This window comes from Colletotrichum fioriniae, assembly GCF_027942845.1.
Source record: "Colletotrichum fioriniae strain IMI 355084 chromosome Unknown scaffold_16, whole genome shotgun sequence".
NCBI lineage: Eukaryota > Fungi > Ascomycota > Sordariomycetes > Glomerellales > Glomerellaceae > Colletotrichum > Colletotrichum fioriniae.
The window spans coordinates 99,238-124,946 of record NW_027076852.1 but is presented as its reverse complement, the minus strand read 5'-3'; the positions used below and the strand labels follow the sequence as shown (position 1 = coordinate 124,946).

The window sequence follows — 25,709 nt, the reverse complement described above, 5'->3', positions numbered from 1 at the left end:
CCGATCAGTGGACCGTGTTCCTTCCTTCATCGCCATCCTACCGCAATTGTGGGCCCCACCTTCCACCCGCGTTTTTTTTTAACTTCGTCAACGGCACCTCGTACGCGACCTTATCTTGGCCGCGGAAGGCACCAACCTGGAAGGAGCAAGCACCTTCTCATAGAGGGAAGCTCCCCAGCGCACTTTCCTTGCGACGACCCTTCTCGGCACCTCCCGCCAGTCGTCCTTTCCCAATTGTTCTGCGTCCCCGCGCCGCCGGTCGCTCTGGTGGAAATTTCACCATGTTCAACTCCATCTCGAGAATCTTCAACCGATACACGCCCACCAAGAACTCCTCACCTGGACCTACCAGACCAACCCGCGACGACAGCGAAGATCGGATATTTCCTTCAACTGCGCCGGCCGAGTACCCTGACGGAATTGACGATAGACTGTTGGGTAAAATGGCGGACGAGGACGAGATCGGTCTCGACACATTTAACGACTACGTCGACCCATTTTCCTCCATGGTCCCTTTCTCGACCCAGGCGAACGATGGAGAAGGTGCTGCGGATCCCGCGTATCCTTCCGACGAGGACCATAGCGTGAAGAAACGAAAGTCCAAGAAGTCCAAGAAGGACAGAAAGGATCGCAGCAAGAAGGGCAAGAGCAAGGAAACAGACCCAGAACACTCGGATGCAGGCCCCTCATCTTCCATCTTCAGTGGCCAAATTGGACCTTCTAGCGACGCAATTGTGGCCGACGACGATATTCTTTCTTCGCCTCAGCTGAAGAAAAAGCGCAAGCGCGAACCGGATGATCCCAGTGCGCTGGGCGCGTCGCACTCGTCGGATCGGAAAAAGAGGAAGAAGAAGAAGAAGAAGAAGACGCGTCGTTCTCTCGAAGATGTCGACATGGAGGACGCTGAGCCCGAGGATGTTGTGCCTGAGTCGTCCGAGGACACCAGCATCGCCCAACCTATCGTTCACAGCCCTGCCTCCGAGGCCGATCCCCTCGAGATCAAGTACGAGTCACAGCAGTCGCAACTCCTCGGCGTCCCCAGGCCGTTCTTCACACAACCTTCCGGCACACCTGTGTTGCCGAGTCCAGATGATAACGAGTCCGACGATGGCCAGAATGGACCGGCGTCTTCACCCAGTGTTGCAGCGCAGAGGCGCAGGAGCATGTCACGGGGATCTCAGATTTCCCTCTTGAGACAGAGTCTTGCCAAAGAGGCTGCAGCTCAACCGCACGATACGGCAAAGGCGGTGGAGTCCACGGACGACGCAATGGAGGAGGACGTGGCGACTGCTTCAGAGGAGGAGGATTCGGTAGATGCCGCTCAACGAACCTCACCAATCGTCGAACAACCTGAAGATGACATATTCGATCGTGACAGCGTTGATAGCGACCAAGACGTGGATATGGACGAAACTGCGAACCGGGCCTCTTCGCCAGGACCACCCGTAGAGGATGATGATGACGCACAGTCTGGTCACGGGTCCTTGGCCGATGGCCTCCCCCCATCATCTCAAGCCCCGAGAGACAGCCCGGCTAGTACACGCAGCGAAGACATGGAGGAGGAGGTCGTCCCAACCCCTCAGCTGCCAATCAAAACTTTCCACGATGCACTCCGAGGCTCAGCTAAGAAGCTCACCACTTATTCCAAGAAGGATGCAGCTGCCGAGAAGCCCGCCACGACGCCTCGAGCTACTCGACGTCGCAATGGCCAACCAGACGAAGATCAGCCCTTTGATGTTGGCAACTTGCCTAGTTCGGCTCAGAAGTCCACCCGCTCCACGGCATCCAAGAAGCAGCGTTCAAAGCCGGACTTTTTCGAAAAGTCAACATCAGTCCAAGAGACACCGGAGTATCTCGAGGTGGAAGGAAGTGCGGCTCGTGAGATCCAGGAGGACGGCGAGGATCAGGAGCCGGAAACTGAAGAGGTCCCAGTCAAGAAGTCAGCATCGACTAAGGCTGCAAAGCCTCAGATGAAGCTCAAGAAGCCGAAACAGACAGCCGCCTCTCGCGCACCCGCAACCGCCACACCCAAGCCCGCAAAGGCGAAAACGCCAAAGAAGGCTCCACAGCCCAAGGGAGCACCTCAGGGACCACCCGAGTTCATCACCGGCCAATTCTCCCATGAAGAGATGCGCAAGCTCAGAGAAGTTGTCGAGAAGTATCGGGAGGAGAACGACCTGTCACAAGAGGAGATGAACAATCTTATCCAGATGAAGCAGCGCACAAAGCTGTCTAAAACGGCTATCCCATATGACAGCGAGAAATTCCTCGACCTGTGGAATTACATTTGTGCCGCTCTTCCTGACCGGCGCCGCCAAAAAACTATCGATGTTGCTCGCCAGAACTTCCACAACTTCAAAGCCCGCGGAGGAGGATGGACTGCCAAGGAGGATGTTAAGCTAGCGATGCTGTACGCCAAACATGGCAATTGCTGGATCAAGATTGCGGAAGAGCTGGGTCGCCATGAGAAGGATGTTCGCGACCGCTACCGGAACTATGTCATTTGTGGCCGCACAGAAGGCCGCAACTATTGGACCGAAGAGGAAGAAAAAGAATTGGTCCAGCACGTCATCACCTTGCTTAGACGGACGGACCGGTCACCTTCGAAGATTCAACAGCCTTACGAACCCATGATCAACTGGCAGACGGTCAGTGAGCTGATGGGCCGCAAGCGGACTCGCCTGCAATGTATGAGAAAGTTCAAGACCCTCAACGTGGAACTTACCCCCAGCGAAGTTCTGAGGTCTTCGCGTCCCGCTTCAAAGGTCACCTGGACATTGGAGAAGGCCCGCAAACAGATCCAAGAAATGCCTCCCGAAGATAAGCACAAAATGGTCCGGGCCATTTTGGCAGGAGGCGCCGGTCGCGATCGATTGATTCAGTGGACAAAGCTCGCCGACTTGGAGTTCCGCAGGAAGTGGCCTAAGAAGACTCTCCATTTGTTATGGTATCGTCTAAGGCAGCGTGTCCCGGATCAAAAGGAAAAGTCAGTTAGAGACTGCGCCCGTTGGCTGCTGGAGGACGCCAAGTCGAGCGCCCCCCGGGGTGCCAAAATTCTCGGCGGAGGGGATACCAACTATGATACCGAGACCGAGATGGCTGTTGTTGATCCTCCAAAGAGAACTAGTCGTCGAAAGAGCCAGAAGAATGAGCCACGCAGTGCTGAACTTGTGGTTGATAGCGACGACGCTTCCGACGATGAGAACAACAACAAAGACGATGACGACGACGACGTCTCTGAAGCCGATGAGGAAGACGAAACCCGGCTGACAGAAGGTGATTCTCCGTCTACACGGCAGTCATCAGCCCAATCGAATGGACTCATGGCCGATTCTATATCGAATGCTCTCTCTGCGTCTCCATCTCTCCAACCTGCCGGCATTTCCAGACTTCTCCCCGTCGAGGCGGAAGACGCCAGACCCAGCCCGGCTAAGAAGCGCGTCAGGCTTTCTGGGGGTACTTCATCTAGACAACGTTCTATGGAGAATGATGGCAGCTCACCAGAGCCAGTCGCCTCACAATATGCGGCCGAGAAGATTCCCGACCGCCTCAAAGAAAAGAGAGAAAAGGCCAAGAGGCGCATCTCCTCCGGGATCAGACTTCGAACAGCGGCATCACTGCAACCGGAGTCAGTGCAGAACAGTGATGTTGATGAAGACATGCCACCGATTCGCGTCCCGCCCTCGACAGCACCCGCATCTGTTAAGAGCAGAAAAGCGGACAGGCGGGTTGGCGACTGGGCGAGGAAGACAGGAGGCCCCGAGCCGCCAGGCTTGCCGGCACCAGTCAGCGACGAAAACGACGAAGACATGTCACCGGCTCCCGCCCCGCCCTCGACCGCACCCGCGGGGTCTAAGGGTCGGAAGAGAGCAAAGAGACTAAGGGACTGAACCACCCAGCGGACAGCTTGGGCCGTGATTTCACGCTGTGATGGATGTGGAAATCAGACTGTAGTACATTTTTCACAGCTTCTCAAGTCACGGGAGTAGTGTGATGATGTGGTGTGCGTGATGATACCCCGCGAGGCTGAGGTACGATCTGGACTTGAGAGTACGTTATTGATGGCCAAGTTTTAGTGGCTAAGGTGCCGCCGAGAATACTATCAGGGGCGGTCAAGATTCTGGACCACAAGCACTGGCAGCATGGGCAAAGCAGGTCTAGATCAGGTCACACAGCACTTGTTACAAGGGTTTGTTTTGGAAGTGGATATTGATAGTTCACGGATGGGAATCGTACATAGCTTGGTAGCTACAAAGCCCATCATTACCGAATGGTTCAAGATAAGTTGTGCTAAAGCATCTGTTTTCCTCAGTTGTCAAATTCCCACGTTCCATTGTACTTTGCGGAATCGTCAGTTGAGTTGTTTACCGTGAGGAATCTACGTCATTGGTCATGACTCGTCGTTGGTGGCCAGTCGAACCACTCAAACGATAACGAGGTTTGAATTTTTTTTTTTTTTTTCTTTTTTTTTCACCATGTTTTCTTGGGCCTAGGAGGAATGTCGTCATAGGCCGACTACCTACTTACTCATGAATCAGCTACCGTATCCGTAGGCTGTCGGTCTGGGCGGCCATCAGCAGAAATCCAGCTTTATCTCCGACCATCACGGATCTGCCCACTTTTGTGTCGGTGCCGCTGACGCCGCCACCGTAGGGCTGTGACGTTCCGTGGCGAGAGACGATGTGTGTGTACTCTATCCACCTTGTTATCGTGACAGCGTCAGGCTTTCCTGGGAAGCAACGGTCGATAAGGTGATGAAGGGGGGAGGGATGGATAATCGGTTCTGGCCCGAGAACGGGGGAACCCAGCGGGATGGGAACAGAACCTTGTCCCCATGTACGGAGTACGTGCGTGTCAACTGAAGAATGACAAAATGCGATGCGTGCTTTTGCAGGTTCGATGTACACGTGTACTGGAGAACCCGATGAAGATTGATGACAAAGTCGTGTTCCTCTGCGTATTCAAAGAGCGAGTCCCGGGGCACTGGGAGAACAAGTGTGACAACGCGACGTCATCCGGGGGGGGAGGCGATGCATAGAATTTCTAGAATGATTCAACGTGTGTGAATCTTCCGACATCTGGGGAAAGAAGAATGGGGGGGTTCCAGAAGACAGCACAGCATGCGTTTCTGTACCGCGGCCATTCCGTGCTGGGTCTATCCTTTTTTTTTTCCCGCCCTCGCGCGTTGTCGGATGTCATTGTCACGATGGCTTCACACTCCGGAGCAAGTTCCGCGCGACGCGCGCGCGGGCGGAATTTTCTCCAAGTGAAAAAGTGTGGCGTCATTGTTCCGTCGCGGAGCAAATCGGCGCTCGAAGGGTGTCTGCAAACGGTGAGGTGGCCCATCGGATCGGTGTTGAATTTTGGCCGAGTCAGTAGTGTACAACCTAAAGCACCTTGACCTGGAAGTCAGGCAGATCAGCAAACGCCGAGAGATTGGAGAAACATCTGAAGGCGATCGTCCCGGGCGTTTCGGAGAGGCGGGAACTTTGAGAAAGAAGGGACGACTTGTCACGGATGGGATTTCCCAAGCCATAGGAGGTTTGGCAAGAGGGAGCAGCAGTGGTATTAGTATCGGCGATCGGCGATAGCAGCATCAAGCATCGCGATTGTCATTGAACCACCCAAATCCGGGGAAATCCGCGTGTAAGAACAGTCTCGTTCGCAATAGGTAGACGGTAATCTATCAGGGGCAAGAGGTACGAAATACTTGAGAGGCTGAGAGCGGAAAGCACAAAACGGGAAAGACGAGCTTCCAACCTTCACTTTCACCTTCAGCAACCTAACAGTGTAAGAACCTGCAAAAGTTGAACGTCGAGCTCACGGAAAACATCCGATCAGACCACCGGATGAAAAGAGGGGGTTCCCTCAGGGACCGACCGCAGCGGCGTGGCCGCACTTCGGGCCCTTATGGTAGTTTTACGGGTCCCCGCCGCGATGGAAGCACACGGCACAGTGCACACGGTACACCCCCCCCCCTTGAGCGGATCCGCATTCAAGGCGTACGGCCGAGGTGAGGCGAGAATTTGCGCGCGCACTGGACCACATTTTGTCAGAAAAGATCCGAGTTAGTGCCTTGAGATCCAATTTGAGCCACAGTCTTTCCTAGGTTGTATATCATTTACGTGGCAACGTGGTGAAGTTTGAGCCTGAAGGTAGTTTGTGTGAGCCACAGTCCTTCAGGTGAGGTGGCTTGACCTTTACCACGGGTGATTGAGCCTCGAGATGCTTCACGATAGATTCGTCGTCCATCGTGAGCTTCACCTCTAGTGATAACCCATTTGCTCTCTTGATGTTGACCATGCCTCTCTCAAATTTCTGTAAAAATCCCCCTCTTTCGCTCCTCATGCCCACTTCTCACTCAATCTTGAAGCAAATTTTCATGGTCTCGTGTTGTTGCGAGTTCCTCACTTGTCGGCCCTTTTCCTCTCGCGTGTGAAAGAGACGAAAAGACTCTTACCACAGTACTCCATCATGCTCCCCCTTTTCCCTCATTCTGGGCCTCTGGGCCTCTGAGAGTTTCCACATATCATCAATGCCCAGGCCGTCTACGCAGTAGGTAACGGTTGGCATTTGGCCGACAGCACATTTCGTCGCTGTTTCGCATAGCTTCGTAGCTTGCTCAGGATGGGGCTCAATAGCAATACTCGGCATGCTCTCGCGGTAATCGTGGAGTCGTGGCCGAGTCTCGGTGCTTTTCTGGTTCCCTCATGTCTCTCGTTAGAACGTAGACTCCACGACTCCCCATCGTGGACCAGACCAAGGGGATGCCGGCCGGTGGACGGGTCCGTTGTGGTTCTAGGTGGATTGTATAATGATCTGGCTCAAGGGACGAGACTTGGCGAGCCGTGAGCCGCATCCATAGCCCTCAATAGCTTCTACAGGTCTCACCCTTCTCACGTATTTTACTGGAGTCACGAATATCTCTCGCTCTAACCCTCCCCTCTCGTACTCCGAGACTCTGTCCCCGTTGGACGTTGACCAACAGTGGCGCCAACGGTATGCATACCTAGTAGACGGTCAGCGGTTATCAGGAACCGGGCGCGCTAAAGGGCAACAGAAGCAAGCCACTGCGTACCTTAGGGACAGATACGGATACAAGGTGTTAAGCCGTATCTGCGAGCTAAGGCAGCCTAGTAGGGGCGTGTCGCGGCGGCATCTGCTTGCCGGGCCGAAGAGGACCAACAGGGTTCAGGGGATGGGGGTCCCGTCAGCGGACAGGGAAGGAGATAACATTTTTTTTTCTACGCAGTACGCAGTAATGAGATGCCAGATGGAAAACAAGAAGAACAGGAGGGCAGGGGTGCAGGGGTCACTCTCTCTAATCGGACCTTGCGTGGGCCAAGATGCCATGCGATGCCATGCGGCTGCGTTGTGGTTCTTTGCGGTCTTTGCAGCCCTTTGTGGTGACGGGTTTTTATTCTCGTGCTCTGGCATGACCGTGGTGCATATGTCGGTCCGGGGAATGAGGCTCTGACCGGACGATGTGATGCGTAGCGCGGAGTGTTTTCTTGATGAAATGATACGATGGTATAGTCAAAGTGTGCATGTCGTGGTAAATCCAGGTTGTTGATGCATTGATACCTACGGAGTATGCGCGGTGCGACTATTCAGAAACCACAAAATCCATGATATTCCCAGAATCCCAGTGACAGGCCATGGCATGCCAGATGGCAGATGCCGCCCGTGCGGTGGAGATCTTCCTTACACAGAGTACGTACCCGGGAAGGAAGATGCGGCGACGGCACGGTACTTGGGCCCCAAATGTGGATGCCCTCTTTTTTTTTTTTTTTTTTAGTGGTTCTCTGCCTTTTTTTTTTTTTTCTCTCTGTCCATGTTCCGTTGCCTTCATTACTCTGCATCTCCCTGTTTACCACGTCGGTTTCTTTCCGCATCTACGTATACGTGGACGAACAGCTGCATCGTCTGATGTTATGATGTGAGAGTGTGGTTCCAGGGCCCCAGCGATCTTTTCTCGAAGAAACGGAACAGTTCAATCAGGGGGCAGGGAACCTGACTCTCTCTCTCCTGTGCTTGTTGTGTATGACAAACCTGCGTGTTAAGTTTTGAGTTTGTCAGTCCATCAGTCAGCCGTGCAGCATTTCCTGTTAGCGATGCTAGCAATGCTACAGTGTACACACCTAGGCCAAGCAAGGCCAGCCGCCAAGCCGTCGTCACTGTCATTCAATCAATCATACTCCCGTCCCTCCATGGCATGGCGCATACCTAGATGATCAAGGTTAGGTGCCTTTTCACAATTCCGTGGTGCGGTGGCACGGTGGCACGGTGGTATGGTGGCAGCATACGGGACGGGACCTGCATCGGTGCATCCTGACCCTGAGCCTGACGTCAATCGGAGGCTTCGGGATCTCCACCAACAACGAAGCACACCCACGCTGGACCATAACCTGGAAGGTAACGACAGTCAGGCGGATCATCTCGTGCTAGACAGATTCCAGCAGCACGCCAAGGATAAAGGGTCCGATTAGTGTAATTGTGGCCCGTCCAATTTGGGCCTTGACTGCTTTCTGAATTTGTCGCCCTGCCTCTGCCTGCAAGCCTGCAAGTCTGCAAGTAGTGTACAGATCCTGGACAGGGAATCCAGATCCATTCGGCGGGTTCCAGCTATCACCTCGAATAATTGTGGTGACCCTGCCGCATACGCCGTCGTCTCGGCCTCTTTTCTGAAAGTCTGGTCTGTAGTCCCTGTCACCTTGAAGACCACCATTTTGTGTACTGCTCAGTGCTCGCTCACACCGGGGAGCCTCATCTTTAGACCGACTCCTCTTAGTGGCCGAGCATTGGACCGAATAATTGCAATGAGACTCGACGTCAATCATCAGCTCATGGGACACACCCCTTCCCTTGCCTTGCCTTCCCTTGTGTCCTCTCCAGTTCTCTTTCGCCGACGCCGCACCGTACTCAGTACACCGTGCACACCAGATCCAGTTCCTTGACGGTGTCGGGTGCTTGACGGTGCCACGGTGGTTTGCTTGAACCTCAGCTGCATCGGCCGGAGGTACTCGGCGCAATGTACCACCAACGTCACTCGTGAGGCTCGCGACACGGCGAGAGCTATGGCCATCCGGTCCATCAGCGGCGGTCCCACCGTCCCAAGAGGTTCCTCCCAGGCCCTCTCACTACGACCACAACCTTCAATTTTCAAAGTCACCCTGGTCCGACATGTCACCACGGTCACGGTATTCTCTTTCGCGACTCTCCGCCCACAAGACAACTGGGCCAGAACCACCACGTCTTTCTTCACCCGGTCTTCACCCGCCATTCTCCCACAGTCCAGCCCACACACGTACGTTGCTGCCCGCACTTTTCTTGGTTCGCCCACGGGCCCCGACTTGTCCGTTTGATGCATCTTGTTGTGGACTGTGGGAGGGAGTGTGGGAGTGTGGGTTAAGGTAATCTGCACCCAGCATTGTGGGTATCGTTTTCTTCCTTTCCTTTCGTTTTGATTTATCGTTGTTTAGCAAGCAAACCAAGATGCCCACCCCGGCTGCCCTGCTTGGTCAGAGACGTGATCATGAGGCATGAAAAGCACCTTTCCATCAGTCAAAGTGTGGAAACGCATGCGGAGGCATACGGGGATATACGGGGAGTGAATGGGTTCCAATGGGTGAGAACGGGGTGAGCATCTGCTCATTCCTTCCCTTCTTCGTGCCTTCCGTCGTGCTTTCCGCCATGCCATGCCAAGCAAGGTAAGGTACCTCACCTACCGTGCTTCCTTCCATACCTTGATCAAGTACCGAAATAAGGTAAGCACATGGTAAAGTAAGTAGCTTAGGTAGGAAGTAAAGTGAGGAAGGTACGAACCGGAAAGTAGGTACGTCCCAACCCGGAGCCGTGGTCGCGAGACCCAGTCCCCGGGCAGTCCCCAGTCCCGTCGTACCTTCCCAGTCAACCCAGACTACTCCGTACCTTATGGAACTGTGGAAGGACCTGCTCGTCTCCTGACCTCTTTCCTCTAATACAAAAAGAATCCATTCCTTCCCCCATCGTCTACTCTTGGCCCCCTTTCCTCCTTCCCATCCCACACTTCTCCAGACTAATCAGAGTTTTATCTCAACTACCTTGTCCTCTCCACACCTCAACCGCTCAAGGCAGGTATAATACCTTCCTTCCTTCCTCCCTCCCTCCCTCCTTCTTCTTGAAGCAAACACTCAACAACAACATCAACAACACCAACAACCTCGTTCTCACCCTCGACATCGTCACCCTCGAAACCAACAGACTTATTCCTCCCACCTCTACATCCTCCCCTGGATCGAGAACACCAAACCCACCCCCACATATCCATCCCCATATCGACGCGCATCGTCAGCATCGCCCATCATGCAGTTCCCCAAGCTCGGTGGCAAGGGCGTAGAGCATAAGGACCGGACGGAAGCCGATGCTCCCACCCCGGATTCCAGCTCCGATATCACGGCTGAGCAAAAGATTACCTTCGCCGCTGCTTTCCTCGGTCTCGTTGCCAGTATCGGTGGTTTCATGTTCGGTTATGTCAGGTATGTCTTACTTCCCCGAAAGCACCTCTCCGCCCCGCCCTCCCCCATCTGAGACCTACATGTCTCGCCGGCCGTTCCGTTTGCTGACCCTTTGTTCCTCACAGTGGTCAGATTTCCGGTTTCTTCCTGATGGAAGACTTCATGCAGCGCTTCGGTGAGCCCCAGGATGGCACCTACGTCTTCAGCGCCGCTCGCCAGGGTACCATTGTCGGTCTCTTGTGTATCGGCTGTCTCGTCGGTGCTCTCACTGCCGGCAAGCTCGCCGACACTCTCGGCCGTCGCATGACCATCTCGCTCTTTGCCTTCTTCTCCTGCATTGGTATCGTCATCGAGATCTCTTCCACCACCAAGTGGTACCAGTTCGCCATCGGCCGCCTCGTTAACGGCGTCGGTATCGGTGCCCTCTCCGTCGTCGTTCCCATGTACCAGTCCGAGTCCTGTCCCGCCATCATCCGCGGTGTCATTGTCTCCACCTACCAGCTCTTCATCACTCTCGGTATCTGGCTCGCCGAGATTGTCAACTTCGCGACCCACAACAAGGCCGGCTCTGCCTCGTGGCGTATCCCCAACGGTCTCGGCTTCGCCTGGGCCCTCATTCTCGGTGCCGGTATCCTCCTCCTTCCCGAGTCCCCCCGTTACGCCTTCCGCCAGGGTCGCGAGGACGAGGCTCGCCGCAACATTGCCAAGCTTGCCGGAGTCGAGCCCAACGCCGCTTCCGTTAACCTCCAGATCGATGAGATCCGCGCCAAGGTCGCCGAGGAGTCTGCTGGCGCCGACACCAGCATCTGGGAGATCTTCACTGGCCCCCGCATGTTCTACCGTACCATTCTCGGAATCGTGCTTCAGGCCGGTCAGCAGCTCACTGGCGCCAACTTCTTCTTCTACTTCGGAACCACCGTTTTCTCCGCTACCGGTCTCAGCGACAGCTACGTCACTCAGCTCATTCTCGGATCTGTCAACGTCGCTTGCACCTTTGGCGGTCTGGTTGTCGTCAAGAAGTCCGGTCGCCGTATTGCTCTCATCGTCGGTGCTCTGTGGATGATGATGTGCTTCTTCGTCTACGCCTTTGTCGGTCACTTCGCCCTCGACACCGTCACCCCCTCCAACACCCCCCAGGCCGGCGCCGTCCTCGTTGCCTTCTCTTGCCTGTTCATCGCCGGTTTCGCCACGACCTGGGGCCCTCTCGTCTGGGCTGTCGTCGCTGAGTTGTACCCTGCCCGTTACCGTGCTCCCGCCATGGCTCTTGCCACCGCCTCCAACTGGCTCTGGAACTTGTATGTACCCCCTGACTTTGAACTTCACAAAACATCCAACTAACTCCTACTCAGCCTCATGTCCTTCTTCACCCGCTACATCACCGATGCGATTGACTACCTCTACGGTCTCGTCTTCGCTGGCTGCTGTGCTGCCCTGGCTGTCATTGTCTTCCTCTTTGTCATCGAGTCCAAGGACCGCACCCTCGAGGAGATTGACACCATGTACGTCCAGCACGTCAACCCCATCACCTCTGCGAAGTGGCGCGGCGAGGCGCACAAGCACCACCACGAGTCCGCCAGTGAGGAGGAGAAGGTCAATGCCACTGCCTAAGCGCATTGATTGCTTTGGTGTTTAAAATGTCTTGTGCATTGGAAACACCGCAAACATACACATATTGCATTCTGTTCCCCCTTAGCTCCCTGGGCCAGAGAGACAAGACCTGTAACATTCAAAATTCATTGCGACGGCGTTGGGTGGCATATTGTATTCTTAAGAGAATTCGTTCATGAGGAATGAGAATTATTTAATTGATCAAACATTCAAAAGATTCTGGTGCACAAGTAATCCATATCTGTCCATTACTGATCTAGCCTGTAAGACAATTCATTCACTCGGTTGAATGATGATGAGAAGGGATGCATATCAGAGAAATGGAATTCAGTTGTCCTTGTACATTTATTAAAAAGTGTGACCGACATGTCAAGAAGTTGTTTATGCATTGAACTTATGTCTCTTTGGCTTGCCCTCTTCTAGGTCTAAAGGACGAGGGCTGGGAGCCAATGTATGTCTGTCTCCTTTCCGTGTCGCCGGCCTTCACCAATGATTACCAGATGACATGATGCCATTGAAACTAGTTCAAGTTGGTTCAACAGTTGAGAGGAAGGCTGAGCGTAATGGAGCGCAGCTCCACGACGCCTCACACGTAATTGACAAGTCAGATCTCGTCTTGTATATAAGGTTCAAAAAAAAAAGGGGGTAATCATATGCGATGCCAAAGCCAGAGTTGCAAATCCAATCCTCATCCCTTTCTGTTATTGGGATCTCCTCACTTGCGCAACTTGGCAACAATGGCGTTGTACGCAGGCTTGGGGCTCCAGTTCTCGTCAAACAGCAGGGGCTTAGCGGTGGCCATCCACGACTGCTTGTCGCTGACGCCCCAGACGGTGACGCCCTTGCACTTGGGCACGTTGAGGCAGGCGCCGACGACGGTGGCGTAGTCGTTGGGGGGCGCACCGGGGATGTCGAGCTCGGTGATGGCGATCTCGGAGGCGCGGGAGCGGGCGAGGGCTTCGAGGGCGGCTTGGATGTTACCCGACATGTTTGCTGCCAGGTGGGCTTGGGAGCCTGTGTTGCGGTGGTGTTAGTCATCCCTTGTTTTATATCTTGATGAGTTGGTACCACCCCCCGTCTCTCATGGATGAATCCCTCTCCATCTTCGGGCATCTTCATCTACTTCTCCATGGGGCTGAAGGGGGTAGAGATAACAACGAGGACGAAAAAGAGGTAAACTCACCAATACCGTCAATGGGAATGCCCTGGCCGATCCACTGGTTCACCTTGTTCACCATGGCCGTGACCTTGCCCCAGCCGGCGTTGTCGAGGTTGTAGTCGTTGATGTACAGCTTCGCCGCGGGATCCGCGAGGCGCGCGGCGCGGAAGGCGACGCCGATGTAGGCTTCGCCGAGGACGTTGGAGAATGCTGTGCTGCGTATCGTGCCGTTATCGTTGAAGGCTTCGTTTACGACGTCCTTTGCATTGTCAGTATACGGTGATATTTCATGGCGAGATGATATGTAAAACGGTGAAGAACCGTTTCAAGGTAAACTGAGAAAAAAACATACCCACGACCTGATCTTGCCCTTGTACTTCCCCACAATCGTCTTGACGTGCGTCTCAATCACCTTGGTCATGGTCGCCTTATCCTTGATAGCAGACACCCACGCCGGCAAAGCCTGATGCCAGAGCAAGGTATGGCCTCTAATGCTCTTTCCATTCTTTTGCGCAAAGTTGACGAGAAAATCCGAGTTGGTGAAATCAAAGTTGCCCCTCGTGGGCTCGGTGGCGTCCCACTTCATCGAGTACTCGGGCGTCACCTGGCCGAAATTCTGCTGGATGACGGCGGCGGTCTTGCCCTGCTGCATGATGCCATTGTCGCCCGAGACGCCAATGTAGAGCTTGCCTTTGGCCTTGAAGAGCTTGTCGATGCTGGTGGGGGATTGGCGGGTGAGGAGGTGGGCGGCGGCGTGGTGGGAGGAGTGTGCCGTGCTGCCTCGGGCGTGGTGAGAGTGAGAGCCCGTGTTGTCGTCGGTGGTGGGGAGGCCGAGGACGGCGAGGGGGGCTAGGAGGAGGGGGAGGGAGAACTTCATTGTGTTCTTCTTTTTTGATGGTGGTGGTGGTGGATTTTTGTATTGTTGCCTTATCCAAACTGGCGCAGTTTTTGTGTGTGTATTTCTACAATGAATGTCTATGGGTTAGTTACGATCTAGAATGAGTGTCTGGAAAAGGAATGAATGACTGAATGAATCAGAAGAAGTAAACACTTTGAAGGAGAAAAGCATTCAAGCAATGCGCCCAAGCATGTGTGTGACACGCTCCGCCATGGGGAGATGTGCCCAACTTATCAGTTTCCGTCCGGCACGGAGGCTCGCAGTCCGGGCCTCCCGTTTCTCGCTCTCCCCCTTGGCAAACATTGGCGCATCTCCAATCGCCCGTGCGGCGGTGGGAAATTTCGCATCAAAGAAGTTTGTTTTTGGAGACTTTTCAATTTGGGGGGTTCGCATTCGCCGCAAGTCAGGTTAAATGGGGGGGTCAGCAAAGGAGGAAGAAACTGCCGTCGGGCATTCAACGTAAGCTCCGGTGCAGAGAAAACAACATGTGTGTACGGATACTACGTGCTGCGTGCTGCGTAATTTGAGCCGCCACTCTATTGTCTCGGTTTGCGCGCGCATTCCAAAGAACAAAAAAGAGGCGCGAAGCTGCAAACCCCCCACCCCCTTCGCGAAAACCCTCCTGTGCCTGGTGTCGACGATTAAGTGGTTTTACTATAATAGCCTTTGCCGTGTTGAAAATAGCCTTTAATTGCAATGGCAGATCCCCAGTTCTTTGGGATGGTCCAATCATACTAGCCACAGGGAGCTTCCCTGCCTCTTTTTCCTCTCTCTCTCGGTCTCTCCAAATCCTCCCACCGGTCCCCGGATAATAGCGAAATGGCCATATGGAGGTAGGTAGCATTTTCACGGAGACTGCGCGCTGGGGTTCAAATTTAGCACAGAAGGGGACTGGACAAACAACTAGTGATGGTTCCGTTCCCGTTCCGGCGACCCGGGTCTGCAAACCACCGGAACCAACATTCCATCAGCCTCTCTGCCGCTTGTTTGGTGCCACAGAGTGCAACAACAAAAAACGAAAACAATGTGACTGAATGGAATTCAAACAATCTCGGGGACATAGCTATATATACTCTAGCCGCGCAGCAAATGTGTTCCAGCCGCGTCGACTATGCGTCGTCCATTGCGTCGTCTGTCCACGCAACGTCGGTGGTAGTGAGAAAAGGAGTTAAGCAGCGTCGGGGGCCACGTGGATGGCCAATTAATTGCCTCTTTCTTTTCAACCCCTTCTTCCATTTTGCGACTACGAGACGTTGGCAACATTCAAGACAGGTACAAAGGAATCAACGGTTCAATAGGTATGATTGGCATCCGTACACGCCCTAAGACGTTACAGCAGCCAAGGACCCCTCAGGGGTTCCGTCAGGGGATTCTCCACCTGCCGGGCCGGACATAGGGATCGGGAGGATCCATCCCCATAACCTGGACGCCGGGCCCGGATGACATAATTGCCAGCCGAGACCCGTGGACTGCTCCAACAGCTGACCCAAAATGGCTTGCCTCATCCCCATCATCAAGCATGATGAAGTCGGCCCATTACCTGTACTTTCTTGCGCAACCCCTAATGCTGCATCCCAACAAGCGTTTTGTTCTTTTTGTTTCCTTCATTCTTTTGCTGTCGGTATCGCAAGAGACTCTATTCTCCTGCACTTATTCAGTTGAGAAGTGGACAACGGTAGGGGAAAATGGAGGACGCCGAGTAACACATTGATGATTTCTGCCCCGTGTCAAGCCGCATTTCTCCTAGTGAGAACTGCACTTGTCAAACCATTATACATATAATCCCCAGTTCCCAGGCCATCATCTCTCGTCATGGTTGTACAAATACATATCACACAGCTTAGTCTGTGAACATCCCTTTCAGACCCTGCTCTCTCTTAATACTCACACTCACCCCATACCAGACACTTAGTTCTCGCCGTCCTTGCGGTTTCTCTTGAACAAGTTGCTCAAGAACTTCCGCTTCGAGCCCGATGTGGCTTTGTCCCTAGTCGACGAGGACGCGGAAGAAGCAGCACTGTCCTCACTAAGGAAAGTTCTCATTCCCACGGCATCGTCACTGTCAGTCGAACGACTCGAAATCGTGTCTCTTCTGCCGTTCTTGAGCTCGGCCATTGATGCCATCTTACCCAAGAACCGGGAAGGAGCGTTGGCCGGTCTTTGAGCATAAGCCGAGGTTGTCGGCTGAACGACGCGCTGCTGGCGCTGGTCGACCAATGGTGCTACGGACTGCTGTCAGTACAAAGTTGGACGTTGAGGCTGTGGAAAAACTTACTGGGACGAGGAGACATGGTCGCCATGGACGCAGCTGGACGAACTGTGCGGTCTCTCTTGATGGAAAAGTCGGCTCGAGTGACATAAGGGTCAAACGTCGTATCGAAAGCAGATGGCGAAGTGGTGTCGATCGGCTTCAAGACCGGAATGGGCGGCGGCGGGCGGGCGGGAACGTAAGATCTGGCAGGCCCAGGACCAAAATCCACATCGATGAAGCCAGAATCAGGAGCCTCAGTCTTCGGCTTGGGCTTTGGCGTCTGGGGCTTCGGAATCGAAGGAAGCGGCTTGTTGGGCGCCGGAAGAGGAGGCGCATTGAAAGGAATCGACTTCATCGACTGGACTTGGCGAGGGCGACGAGTAGGCGTATCAATGTCGACTTCCTTCTTTGGTGTCAGCGCGCGATGAGCCATGGCAGCGGAGCGAGGCGACAAAACTTCTTCCATCTCGCGGTTCAACTCGTTTCCGATATCTGTGATGAGTCTCGAAGTTGAACGAGCGACAGTTCCAGTGCTGGCAGCGGAAGCTGCGCGGTCGGCAGTTGACGCCGTAGGGGCTGGACTGGGGCTCTTCATCGTGCTGAGCCTCAGCGGCTTCGGGTATGCCTGAGATGCCGAGATTTGAGGCAGGCTCGGGACAGCCCTGCGTCTTCTGACGTGAAGAGATGGAAGCTCAGAATTGCGAGAAGACTCGATGGCCTCGGTGACAGGGTCTTTTTGTGCCGGCTCTGGTCGTTTGGGAAGGCGCTTCTGGCGGTAGTACGCGGCAGTATCGGCAGAGGTAACCGAGGAAGGAATGCGAGGGGAAGATGATTGGTTTCTGGCGACAGAGCTCCGGGAGGGCGGTAGAGAATCCTGAGCCCGCATGCTGGAGATTCTTGAGGAAGCCTCCGGAGCCGAAGTCTCAGTGGCCACATGACGTGCATACTTGCTGCTGGCCTTGGCATAATCGGTGTCCAGGCTGCCCGGAGTGCCTTGGATGGGAAGACGAAAAGAGGCGGATGTCGACACAGATGTGGCTGTACTCACATGAGATGCAGTCGAGTAGCGGTCGTGTCGGTCTCCGGCAGATCCAGTTGCTTGCGATGAAAAGTTGCTGATGGTACTGGATGGAGCTTCAGAGTATCTGTGATCAGCAGTGTCATGGTTTTCCTCATGAGCGACATAAGACTGGGCATTCTCTGAACTTGGAACGTATGAGATAGCTTCGAGACTGGGTGAGCGTCGTGAAGCTCTTTCCTGAGAGTGAGCGACATGGGAAGGAAGGTTCTCTGGTTGGCGCGGGGTCAAACCCTCTCCATTCTCAAGCTCACTGGTCGTAGGCGCCAGCAACATCAAGTCCGTAGAAGAAGGGCGACATCCAGTCAAAGGATGGTGAAATGCTATGACAGCACTATCCTGTGAGTAAATGGAAGATGTGTCTGCAATGTCAGCTGCATCATCTGAGATGCTTTGGTGAAATGTCTCATCTTCAACCATTGGTGTCAGAGCGTCGTCCAAAGTCTGTTGAGGCTCCTGTCTCCGCGTGACCACTGGCGCAAAGACCTCAGTCTGTGCAGATGCCGGAGAATTGCTCAAAGGAGACACGTTTCCATCAAAAGGCATTTCATGCAAATGCTCAAAACTGAGAGGCGATACATTGTTTTCGTCCCTGTAACCCGTGGCTGTCAGTGTAAACTGCTGGCGATATCTTTCATAAGAAGTTGCAGAACCATAGCAAGGTGGAGACACTTCCGAAATTCCAGTTTGCAGACGACGTGCAGATAAACTTCTTTCAACACTAGTTGTGGACAACGACATCGGTGCAGTGGTTCTCCGAAAAGAGGCATCGGGCGGAGCGACTTCATTCGATGCAGCGTGCGTAATGTTGCTGGCCCGACAATGATTCTCAATGGGCAGCTGTTCAGTCTTGCAAGGACGAGGAAGGGTAGCCGTGAGCGCATCTGTCGGCTGAGCTTCACTGGAAGCTCTGTGGGATTCAAAACGCAGAGTCGGTGCAGTGTTAGAGGCTCTGTCCAGAGGAGATGCTTGAATCATTCCGGGGCGGGAGAAGGGCTTCGTCTCACTGGTGGTATCAAGGCAGACACCAACAAAGCAATCTTTATCTTCTTCAGCCATGGGGGTGGAAGGGTCTTCGAGAAGCAACCTTGTTGACTGCACGAGACTCTCATATCTGGCCATTGCAGGATGATTGAGGGAGAATCCATCACTAGATGAACGATACTTGTGGTCTGAGCCGATGAAAGAGTATGAGTTGCTGTGGAAGTGAGCAGGCATGAGTGGAGTAGAAGGGCCAAGGTCCAAAGGAAGAGGAACGAAGGAGCTTCTTTTGCCAACATCTTTGTTGTTGGATGACCGACCCATCTTGGAAAACTTGCAGTGTTCGCCATTGTCCGGCAAGAAGTTTCTTTGAAGGCCTGCGGGAAGTTGCGGGAGCAAGAGAAACTCCTTGAAGTGTTCTGTCCAAGCCCAGACAGTACCAGGCTTGAGGATTGTGCAGTCGACTCCTTCTCTCTCTGCTTTAGCCTTGGCAATATAATACTGCCGAGTGTACTCCATGGGAGCCAGACGAGGAGGAGCATGTCGGAACTCAGGAGGGGCCTCGTTCTGCCCAAAGTAGATGGTAGGGTGTTGAGGCTGAAGTAGATACAGAGGGACACTCGTCGAAAGGGATGGAGAGATCAGGTTTGATGGGCTTCGTAAAGACGATGCGTAGAGCGAATCACGCTCACCTCCCGAAGCATTTCTGCCACGTCGAGCCACCGCCTGGCTGAAGTCGGATCCAACCCGTCTCATTTCCTCGGGAGCGATGGGATTGGAGATCTGGGATCTTGAGATTCCTGCGCTTCGCTTGCTGCGTAACTTGGTAGCACTGGGAACAGGTCGAGTGGGTGTCTTTGGGCGCAGAGAGCTGCTCGATCGGGTCGTACGGAGAAAGCTCCGAGGCGCTGTGTCGCTTGGGGTTCCGGGGGGTAGGCCGAACTGGTCCAGGAGTTCATTGAGTGTTGGGAGCTCGGGGACATCCTTCTCTGCATCAGATGTGGCAATGAAGTTTGCGAAAGACTTGACTTTGTGAAGAATGTTCGAAGGAGTTCTTGGTCGCTCCAATTGGGCGGAAGGCTTAGCGGGCTGTCTCATCTCCTTTGAAAGCACCAATGCCTTGTCCATATCCTCCTCGTCTTCGGGGTCACTTTCCCAAGTGTAGATGGGAGTGCCATTCTCGACCTTGGCTGGCAGAATGAGACCATACATGGCAAGCTGGTGTTTCTCCCATCCCTTTTCCAGCTTGATATAATGGGCCAGTGGGTGTTCTTCAAAGTCAGTCTTGGACAATTCTTCGGAGTATCCCAAGACAGGAGGCTCATCCAAGTCGCAAGCCCATTCGCGGCCATTGGTCTTCGCGCCCGTGATCTCGCGGCCTGGGCATCCCACTAGAAGAGGAGTGGGAAGAGGCGGAGGCGGAGCTGGGTCCGGAGTAGGCACTGGGGAGTTGCGCTCGATTTTGGATAGGGGGGCTTCCAAGGCTAGCTGGTGTGTAGTGTTGAGCGAAGTATTGGTTCGGTTCCGTCGAAAAAGCCTCGATAGCGGAGTGGATCGATCAACTCCATCTGTGCTCGGAGTTGATGGACGTGGCTGTGACTGAGCAGATTGAGGAATCTGGCGAGTGGTGTTCGAAGTGTGCGCAAGTGAGTGAACGGAATCTGATCGAAAACGCGAAAGCTGCGAGCTCTTGCTTTTCTTTGGTTTTGGGGCCATTGTCGTGCTGAAGGCTGTAACACAGCTAGCAAACAGACGAGCCTCGGGTATGTTGATGGATGAATTGGACAGAAGCGGTGAAGCAAGTCCGAAAGCTGATGCAATGAAGCCGATAGAGGATAATGTGATCCAAGCAGGATTCTCGTTGTCCAAGCTCCCAAAACTTTGGTCGAGCAGAGAAGATCTGCACCAATATCGGTCAGTATTCTCGAATAAGGTATGTGAAAAGACGGAGCTTTGGTGGCATACTCTCTCAGTCTCAACAACGATAAAAGCTGCCTACACAAAGCCTCCCAATGTGGCTAATCGCAGAGTAGTTTTGAAGCTGGTAGAAGAACAATATCTGATGCGAGAAGTGGAGGAGCAAGAGACGAGGCTGTTGGTGTACAAGAGAATGAATGGGAGAAACGAGGAGCGTGAGGTTTGCGGTAGTTGGAGAAGCCAGAATGGAAATAATTTTGTGGGATGGCAAAGTCAACAGTGAAGCGCGTGATGGGCAGGCGCGTCGGGCAAAGGGGGAAAGTGAGAGGGAAGGGACAATGGTGAAGTCAAGGCACAGGCTCACATCAGGCATCGATGATGCTCGGTGAGAGAACTCGTTTTGTGGACGACGGCAACGTGAGAGCTGAGGTGGATTGGCCTGTAGGAAGACAAGCCTGCTCACATGAACATACCTACAGAACAATACAACATGTACGCTTCGAGATCCCGAAGCATAACGTCCGCCTCAAGTCTGACACAGTACCCATCCTGACTTCAGCCGGTAATTTTTTGGTATACGCTTTGAAGCTTTTCCTTTCATGATAGACATCATCATCACATGAAAATGGTGTAGGATTACCAAGGAACCTTCGCATTCGACGTGGAAATTCATTAGTCAATAAGTAACTAATGAAACTAGCGGAAGAGAAAACAAGAGAGAAAAACTAAATAGTCGCTCAGTTTATTCGACTTTTGGCAATCTAACAACATTAGTCATGTGCCTGGTGGATGAACGAATGGTGATATTGGTACTCGTAAAATCCATTGTCATGCAAGCATCTATCCGTACATCGGTCGAGGGGTGGAATATAGGATGGAGAGAAAGGTATGGTGTAACATCTTGATTTCATCAAAGGACTGGTGAGAGATTAAGGAAATCTGGAGACAACCTAGATACGGCTCTGTGAAAACAGTTAGTTGACGTTTTGCCTTAACAGACAGTTATTTGATGAAGCTTCGCCAATAGGTAGCTTACGTTGTCGTCGTGATGCTTGGCTCCACAGCTACCTGAATTCGGAACCTGATATTAATATGGCGCTGCATGAATAAGAGTGACAGGATGGGTATGCTTACCTAAGATGTATTTGGGGAAGCATCAGCCACAACTGCGAATGTTGCAATCACGTGATCCTAGTCGGCGCCACAATTAGGTTCGTCCCTCAGCTGGGCAGGGGCCAATGCCAAGGAAAGAAGGTCAAGAACCATGCCAAGAAAGGCCAAAGATGTAGCAGGAGCTCTCGGAGTCCTCTCCTTTCGTAGCACCGACGTGTTGTGTTTCCTGTTTTTCCCCTGTGGCTTGACCGACACTGACTTTTTGTCTTGTCTTTTCTTCCTTTCTTTAATTTCCCTGTTGTCTGTTCCATAAACAATCTAAAATCTCGCACTCTCCGCTGTGCCCTGCTTAATTCTCTACACCACATTTGCTGCCCGTCAGAACCGGCCGGCCCTCTCCCCCCTCCACTCCGACGAGACGCTTTCTCACTCGACGAGGCCGTCTTCTCAGCGACCCGTCGCCATCGGATTCGAGCCGCAGCAGGCCCTGCAGATGCTCATCACATAGTATAGCGATGGCTTTGGCGAGCAAGGGTGGGCAGCGTATGCTGTCGCACTTGCGCCCCCCTCCGACCCGGTGGGTTGGAACGCGTGGCTGCCGCCGCGGTCCTTGGGGTCCGCTGTCAGCACCGGCAAGGACGGCACCGGCATTGGCACCACCAACTTCATCGGCGGTCAAGATCAAGACAGCCGCCGCCTACTTCTCCACACACCCGCCAGCAAGATCCGGTGAGTTGGTGCGCGTACGTTCTCATTTCTTCGTGTGTACCTCTCCAAGTTCCCTCATTCTTTCTTGTCGTCGGTGCACTGTTCCATTGTCTCCCGTGGCAACTTCATCTGCTTCCTTCGTGCGAGGTTGGCGAGATGGATATGATGCGGCACCTGCAAGAGGCCAAATAGGGTACGGCTGCGCGAGGCTGGGCGCCAGAAATCCGCCTTCTCTGGATGCTTTGGACAGGGATGCCACGTCTTTGTGTAGCCGAGAACCCGATCCTGCAAGCCAAGGTGCTGCAGATCAGATCTCGACTGGTTTCCACAGCGAATCAGGCTGCGAATCGGTTGCTGTCACATCTTGCTTGTGAACGACTGTCACCTATGCACTTTCTAGCAGAACGGACCTTGCGTTTCCAGCAAATGAAGAGGAATCTCAATTGAGAGATCATCCTATCATTGCAACATGAGCTGACTTCCAACCTAGATCTACCACAATCAAACTCAAAATCCGAACCTGTTGCCCCAAGAGCCCACGATGGCGGTGATAGTCTTCCCAAGAAGATGCTCGAGTCCGCCGCGACATCTTTTGCCTCCATTCTCGTGCTTGCTGTTGGCTTCGCAGTGGCAGGCTACGCTTACCACAAGACGTATAAGCGCATCGTCCTGAAGAAGATGACCCGCGCCTTCACGCCGGGCGACCCCGTTCTTGAACTCGCCGCTATTGGAAAGGAAGTGCCGCAAACCTCCGCCGAGGCCGATGATCGGTGGGTGCAGCGGCCAGAGCAGGCACGCGTCGACAGAATCATCGACGGATCAGAGGCTGGGCACTATTTCTTGCTCATGGGCGAGAAGGGAACTGGCAAGAGCAGCATGCTGATCGAGGCCATGCGCAAGATTGACGGTGAAGGTGTGGCCATGTTTGAGGCCCACGCAGATTTAGAGATTGTGCGCATACGCCTCGGCAAGGCCCTCGACTTTGAGTTCCATGAGGATTATATTGGCGGTTACTTCAGCGAACGCGGTCCTCGCGATACGACGGCTTTGTTGGACATCGAACGTGCCCTCAACAAGCTCGAAAAGGTGGCTCTGGTCAACCGTGAAACGCGAAAGAAGCCCCTGGTGGTCATCATTAACCAAATGCACCTGATTCGCGACGACGACGATGGCAAGGACTTGATCGAACTTCTCCAGCAACGTGCCGAACAGTGGGCGGCGTCTAACCTCGTGACCATGGTCTTCAACACGGATGACTACTGGGTATACGAGCGATTCAAGCAACTAGCTACGCGTATGGAGATCATGTCGGTGCGCGACCTACCCAAACGCCAAGCTATCGCAGCTCTTGCAAAGTATCGCATAAAGTACTTCAATGAGAAGCTGAGCCCGACGAAACTTGAGGAGGTATATGACCTCGTGGGCGGCCGACTGTCGTTCTTGAACCGTGTTGCAAAGAGCAGGGACATGATTGCTACATGCAAATCCATCTGCGAGGTTGAGAAGACATGGTTTCTCAACCAGTGCTGGATTCTCGGCGCCGAGATGGACGACGACGTGATGGACCAGCAGAAGTGGGCTGTACGTAACAAGCCCCCTTGACACATTATCGCAAGCTGGCGTGGGAACTCTAGTGAACAATCTGAACTGACAACATATGATAGGCCGGCGCCATGGTCCTCGCCCAAGCCCTCGTAGATGAGGAAGAAGACATGGAGCTGTACGACGACGAAAAGGGCCACGTATTGCCCAAGTTCCCGATGCACAAGGCGCAGCAAATCATGACGCGCGCCGACTTCATTCGCAACATGGACCGGCTCAACCTGTTTAGTATCTCAGCCAACGCTGAGGTCCGCGCCTCATCTGTGCCGATGCACCGCGCGTTCCAGGAGATTTGCGCCGAGAAGGGCTTCAGGGATCATCTGGAGGCTACGATCCAGCGTATCGGTGACATTGAGTCGCTCGGCCGCACGCGCGAGCTTGTTGCCAAGGATCTGGTCCTCGGTGGCAAATATCAAATTGTTCGCGACGGCAAGAACGGTGTCACTGTCAAGCTGATTGAGGGTGAAGATCGAGGCATGTATGTCTGAGTCGAAGTCTGATTTGGGCAGATCGCCAAGAATCCGATGGCGACACGGAGTCCACCAACGAGGTTGCCAGATCCAAGAGCCGAGCTACCTTGCGAGACGAGACCGAGTGACTTCGATGGGACAGTGTGATGCGAGCTTAGATCTGATTGTCCCATCCCACGGTCCACCATGACCTATCAACTCCTGGGACGACCCTCAGATCGGACAAAGATCTAGCGTTGATCGATTATGCGACGGGGTTGATGGACTCGGCCGATATGGGATGAAGCCTGAAGAGACGAACAGGATGACACCGGCTTGCCAGATACGTGTCATCCATCGAATGGAGTAGCAGAGAGTTGGATGTGTGGCTCATCCAGATACGACATGCGCGTCCATAGGCACAATAATGCGTGGCTGGGAATGCGACGACGCCAACCTGTAAGATAGAGCACGTTTGCGGACAGATCCTGGGCTCGTTGGCTCGGAGAGAACTAAGGAGAGCGACATTGCGACATGTTGCGCCAGTCCCATGTACGATGATGGCCGATTGCACTGTAGATTACAGCAGCTCGAAAGATTTCTTTTGTATCCCATGACTTTTGTAGCTATCAATGTAAACTTACCCTTGCTGAACTGCACATTCAAACTCTGCTATTCCGTGGATACCAATCGTTCGTTCGTTACCATCGTGGCTCGGCACCTCGGGGCCCTGCACGCAGTAGTGTGCACCGCTGCTCCAGCTCAATCTCGCGACAAAGTACTTTATGTAGCAATGAACAGCCCATCAGATAACGCCGCTTGGAGTGGAGACCCTCCCCCCCCTCCCCCCATGTTCGACGACATCACGACTTTGATGGTTTGACCAGGCCTGTCCCTTGTCAAATCTCAAGACGCAGTTACCAGGCGGCCAGAGTCGTCACTGGGCGCGAGTACCTACCGCATCTCGTTGGTCTATAGTGTTTCTGCATGTCTCGGATTCGAGACGTCGGGATAGTACCCTCAGACTCTGCAAGTGTAAGGTAGAAAAGAAAAGAAAATGGGTTAAGGTAGACGAGGCGATGCGGAGGAAAAAGATGGAAAAAAGCAAAAACGCAAAAACCCTTGAAGATGAGAGCACGTACCAACCAACTAACCACAACCACCACCAACACCAACACCAACCACCACCCCCGCCGCCATTCTCTCCCGCAGCGCGCCGCCGACCTTCCCGAAGCGCCGTCCCGGAGGATTCCCTTCAAACACCGGCCGACGGTTCTGTGCGACGCGAACGGTGGCACGGTAGATTGCTTCAACGTTGTGTCGACAGCGACACACCCGGCCTGGCCTTCTGTAGCATTGTCTGCCCTCTCGTGCTTTTCCTTGAATGCTCCCACCAGATCCATCCTCCTCCTTCTCCTCCGACGGGCCCCCTCTTCCTCAAGGACGCTC

At 53.7% G+C, this 25,709-nt stretch overlaps 5 protein-coding genes across 5 annotated transcripts; 3 read left to right on the top strand and 2 right to left on the bottom strand.

The window, feature by feature from the left end:
- Positions 1-281: 281 nt before the first annotated feature.
- REB1 (RNA polymerase I enhancer binding protein) lies at positions 282-3,890 on the top strand (the record flags this gene model as incomplete). Its single annotated transcript, XM_053195801.2, has 1 exon — positions 282-3,890. One exon carries the CDS (start codon positions 282-284, stop codon positions 3,888-3,890), a length of 3,609 nt encoding a protein of 1,202 aa, XP_053046836.2.
- A 6,454-nt stretch (positions 3,891-10,344) lies between these two features.
- On the top strand, positions 10,345-12,104 carry HXT5_3 (hexose transporter hxt5; the record flags this gene model as incomplete). Its single annotated transcript, XM_053195802.1, has 3 exons — positions 10,345-10,517; positions 10,622-11,791; positions 11,846-12,104. The coding sequence occupies 3 exons, from the start codon at positions 10,345-10,347 to the stop codon at positions 12,102-12,104; spliced, it is 1,602 nt and encodes a 533-aa protein (XP_053046837.1).
- Positions 12,105-12,819: 715 nt separating this feature from the next.
- Positions 12,820-14,140, bottom strand: N0V96_010902 (uncharacterized protein; the record flags this gene model as incomplete). The annotated part of the gene is made up of 3 exons (XM_053195803.1): positions 12,820-13,118; positions 13,288-13,522; positions 13,616-14,140. The coding sequence occupies 3 exons, from the start codon at positions 14,138-14,140 to the stop codon at positions 12,820-12,822; spliced, it is 1,059 nt and encodes a 352-aa protein (XP_053046838.1).
- A 1,929-nt stretch (positions 14,141-16,069) lies between these two features.
- On the bottom strand, positions 16,070-19,683 carry N0V96_010901 (uncharacterized protein; the record flags this gene model as incomplete). Its single annotated transcript, XM_065759098.1, has 3 exons — positions 16,070-16,383; positions 16,437-17,405; positions 18,792-19,683. 3 exons carry the CDS (start codon positions 19,681-19,683, stop codon positions 16,070-16,072), a joined length of 2,175 nt encoding a protein of 724 aa, XP_065612196.1.
- Positions 19,684-22,776: 3,093 nt separating this feature from the next.
- N0V96_010900 (uncharacterized protein) lies at positions 22,777-24,299 on the top strand (the record flags this gene model as incomplete). The annotated part of the gene is made up of 2 exons (XM_053195806.2): positions 22,777-23,790; positions 23,874-24,299. 2 exons carry the CDS (start codon positions 22,777-22,779, stop codon positions 24,297-24,299), a joined length of 1,440 nt encoding a protein of 479 aa, XP_053046841.2.
- Between the last annotated feature and the right edge of the window lie 1,410 nt (positions 24,300-25,709).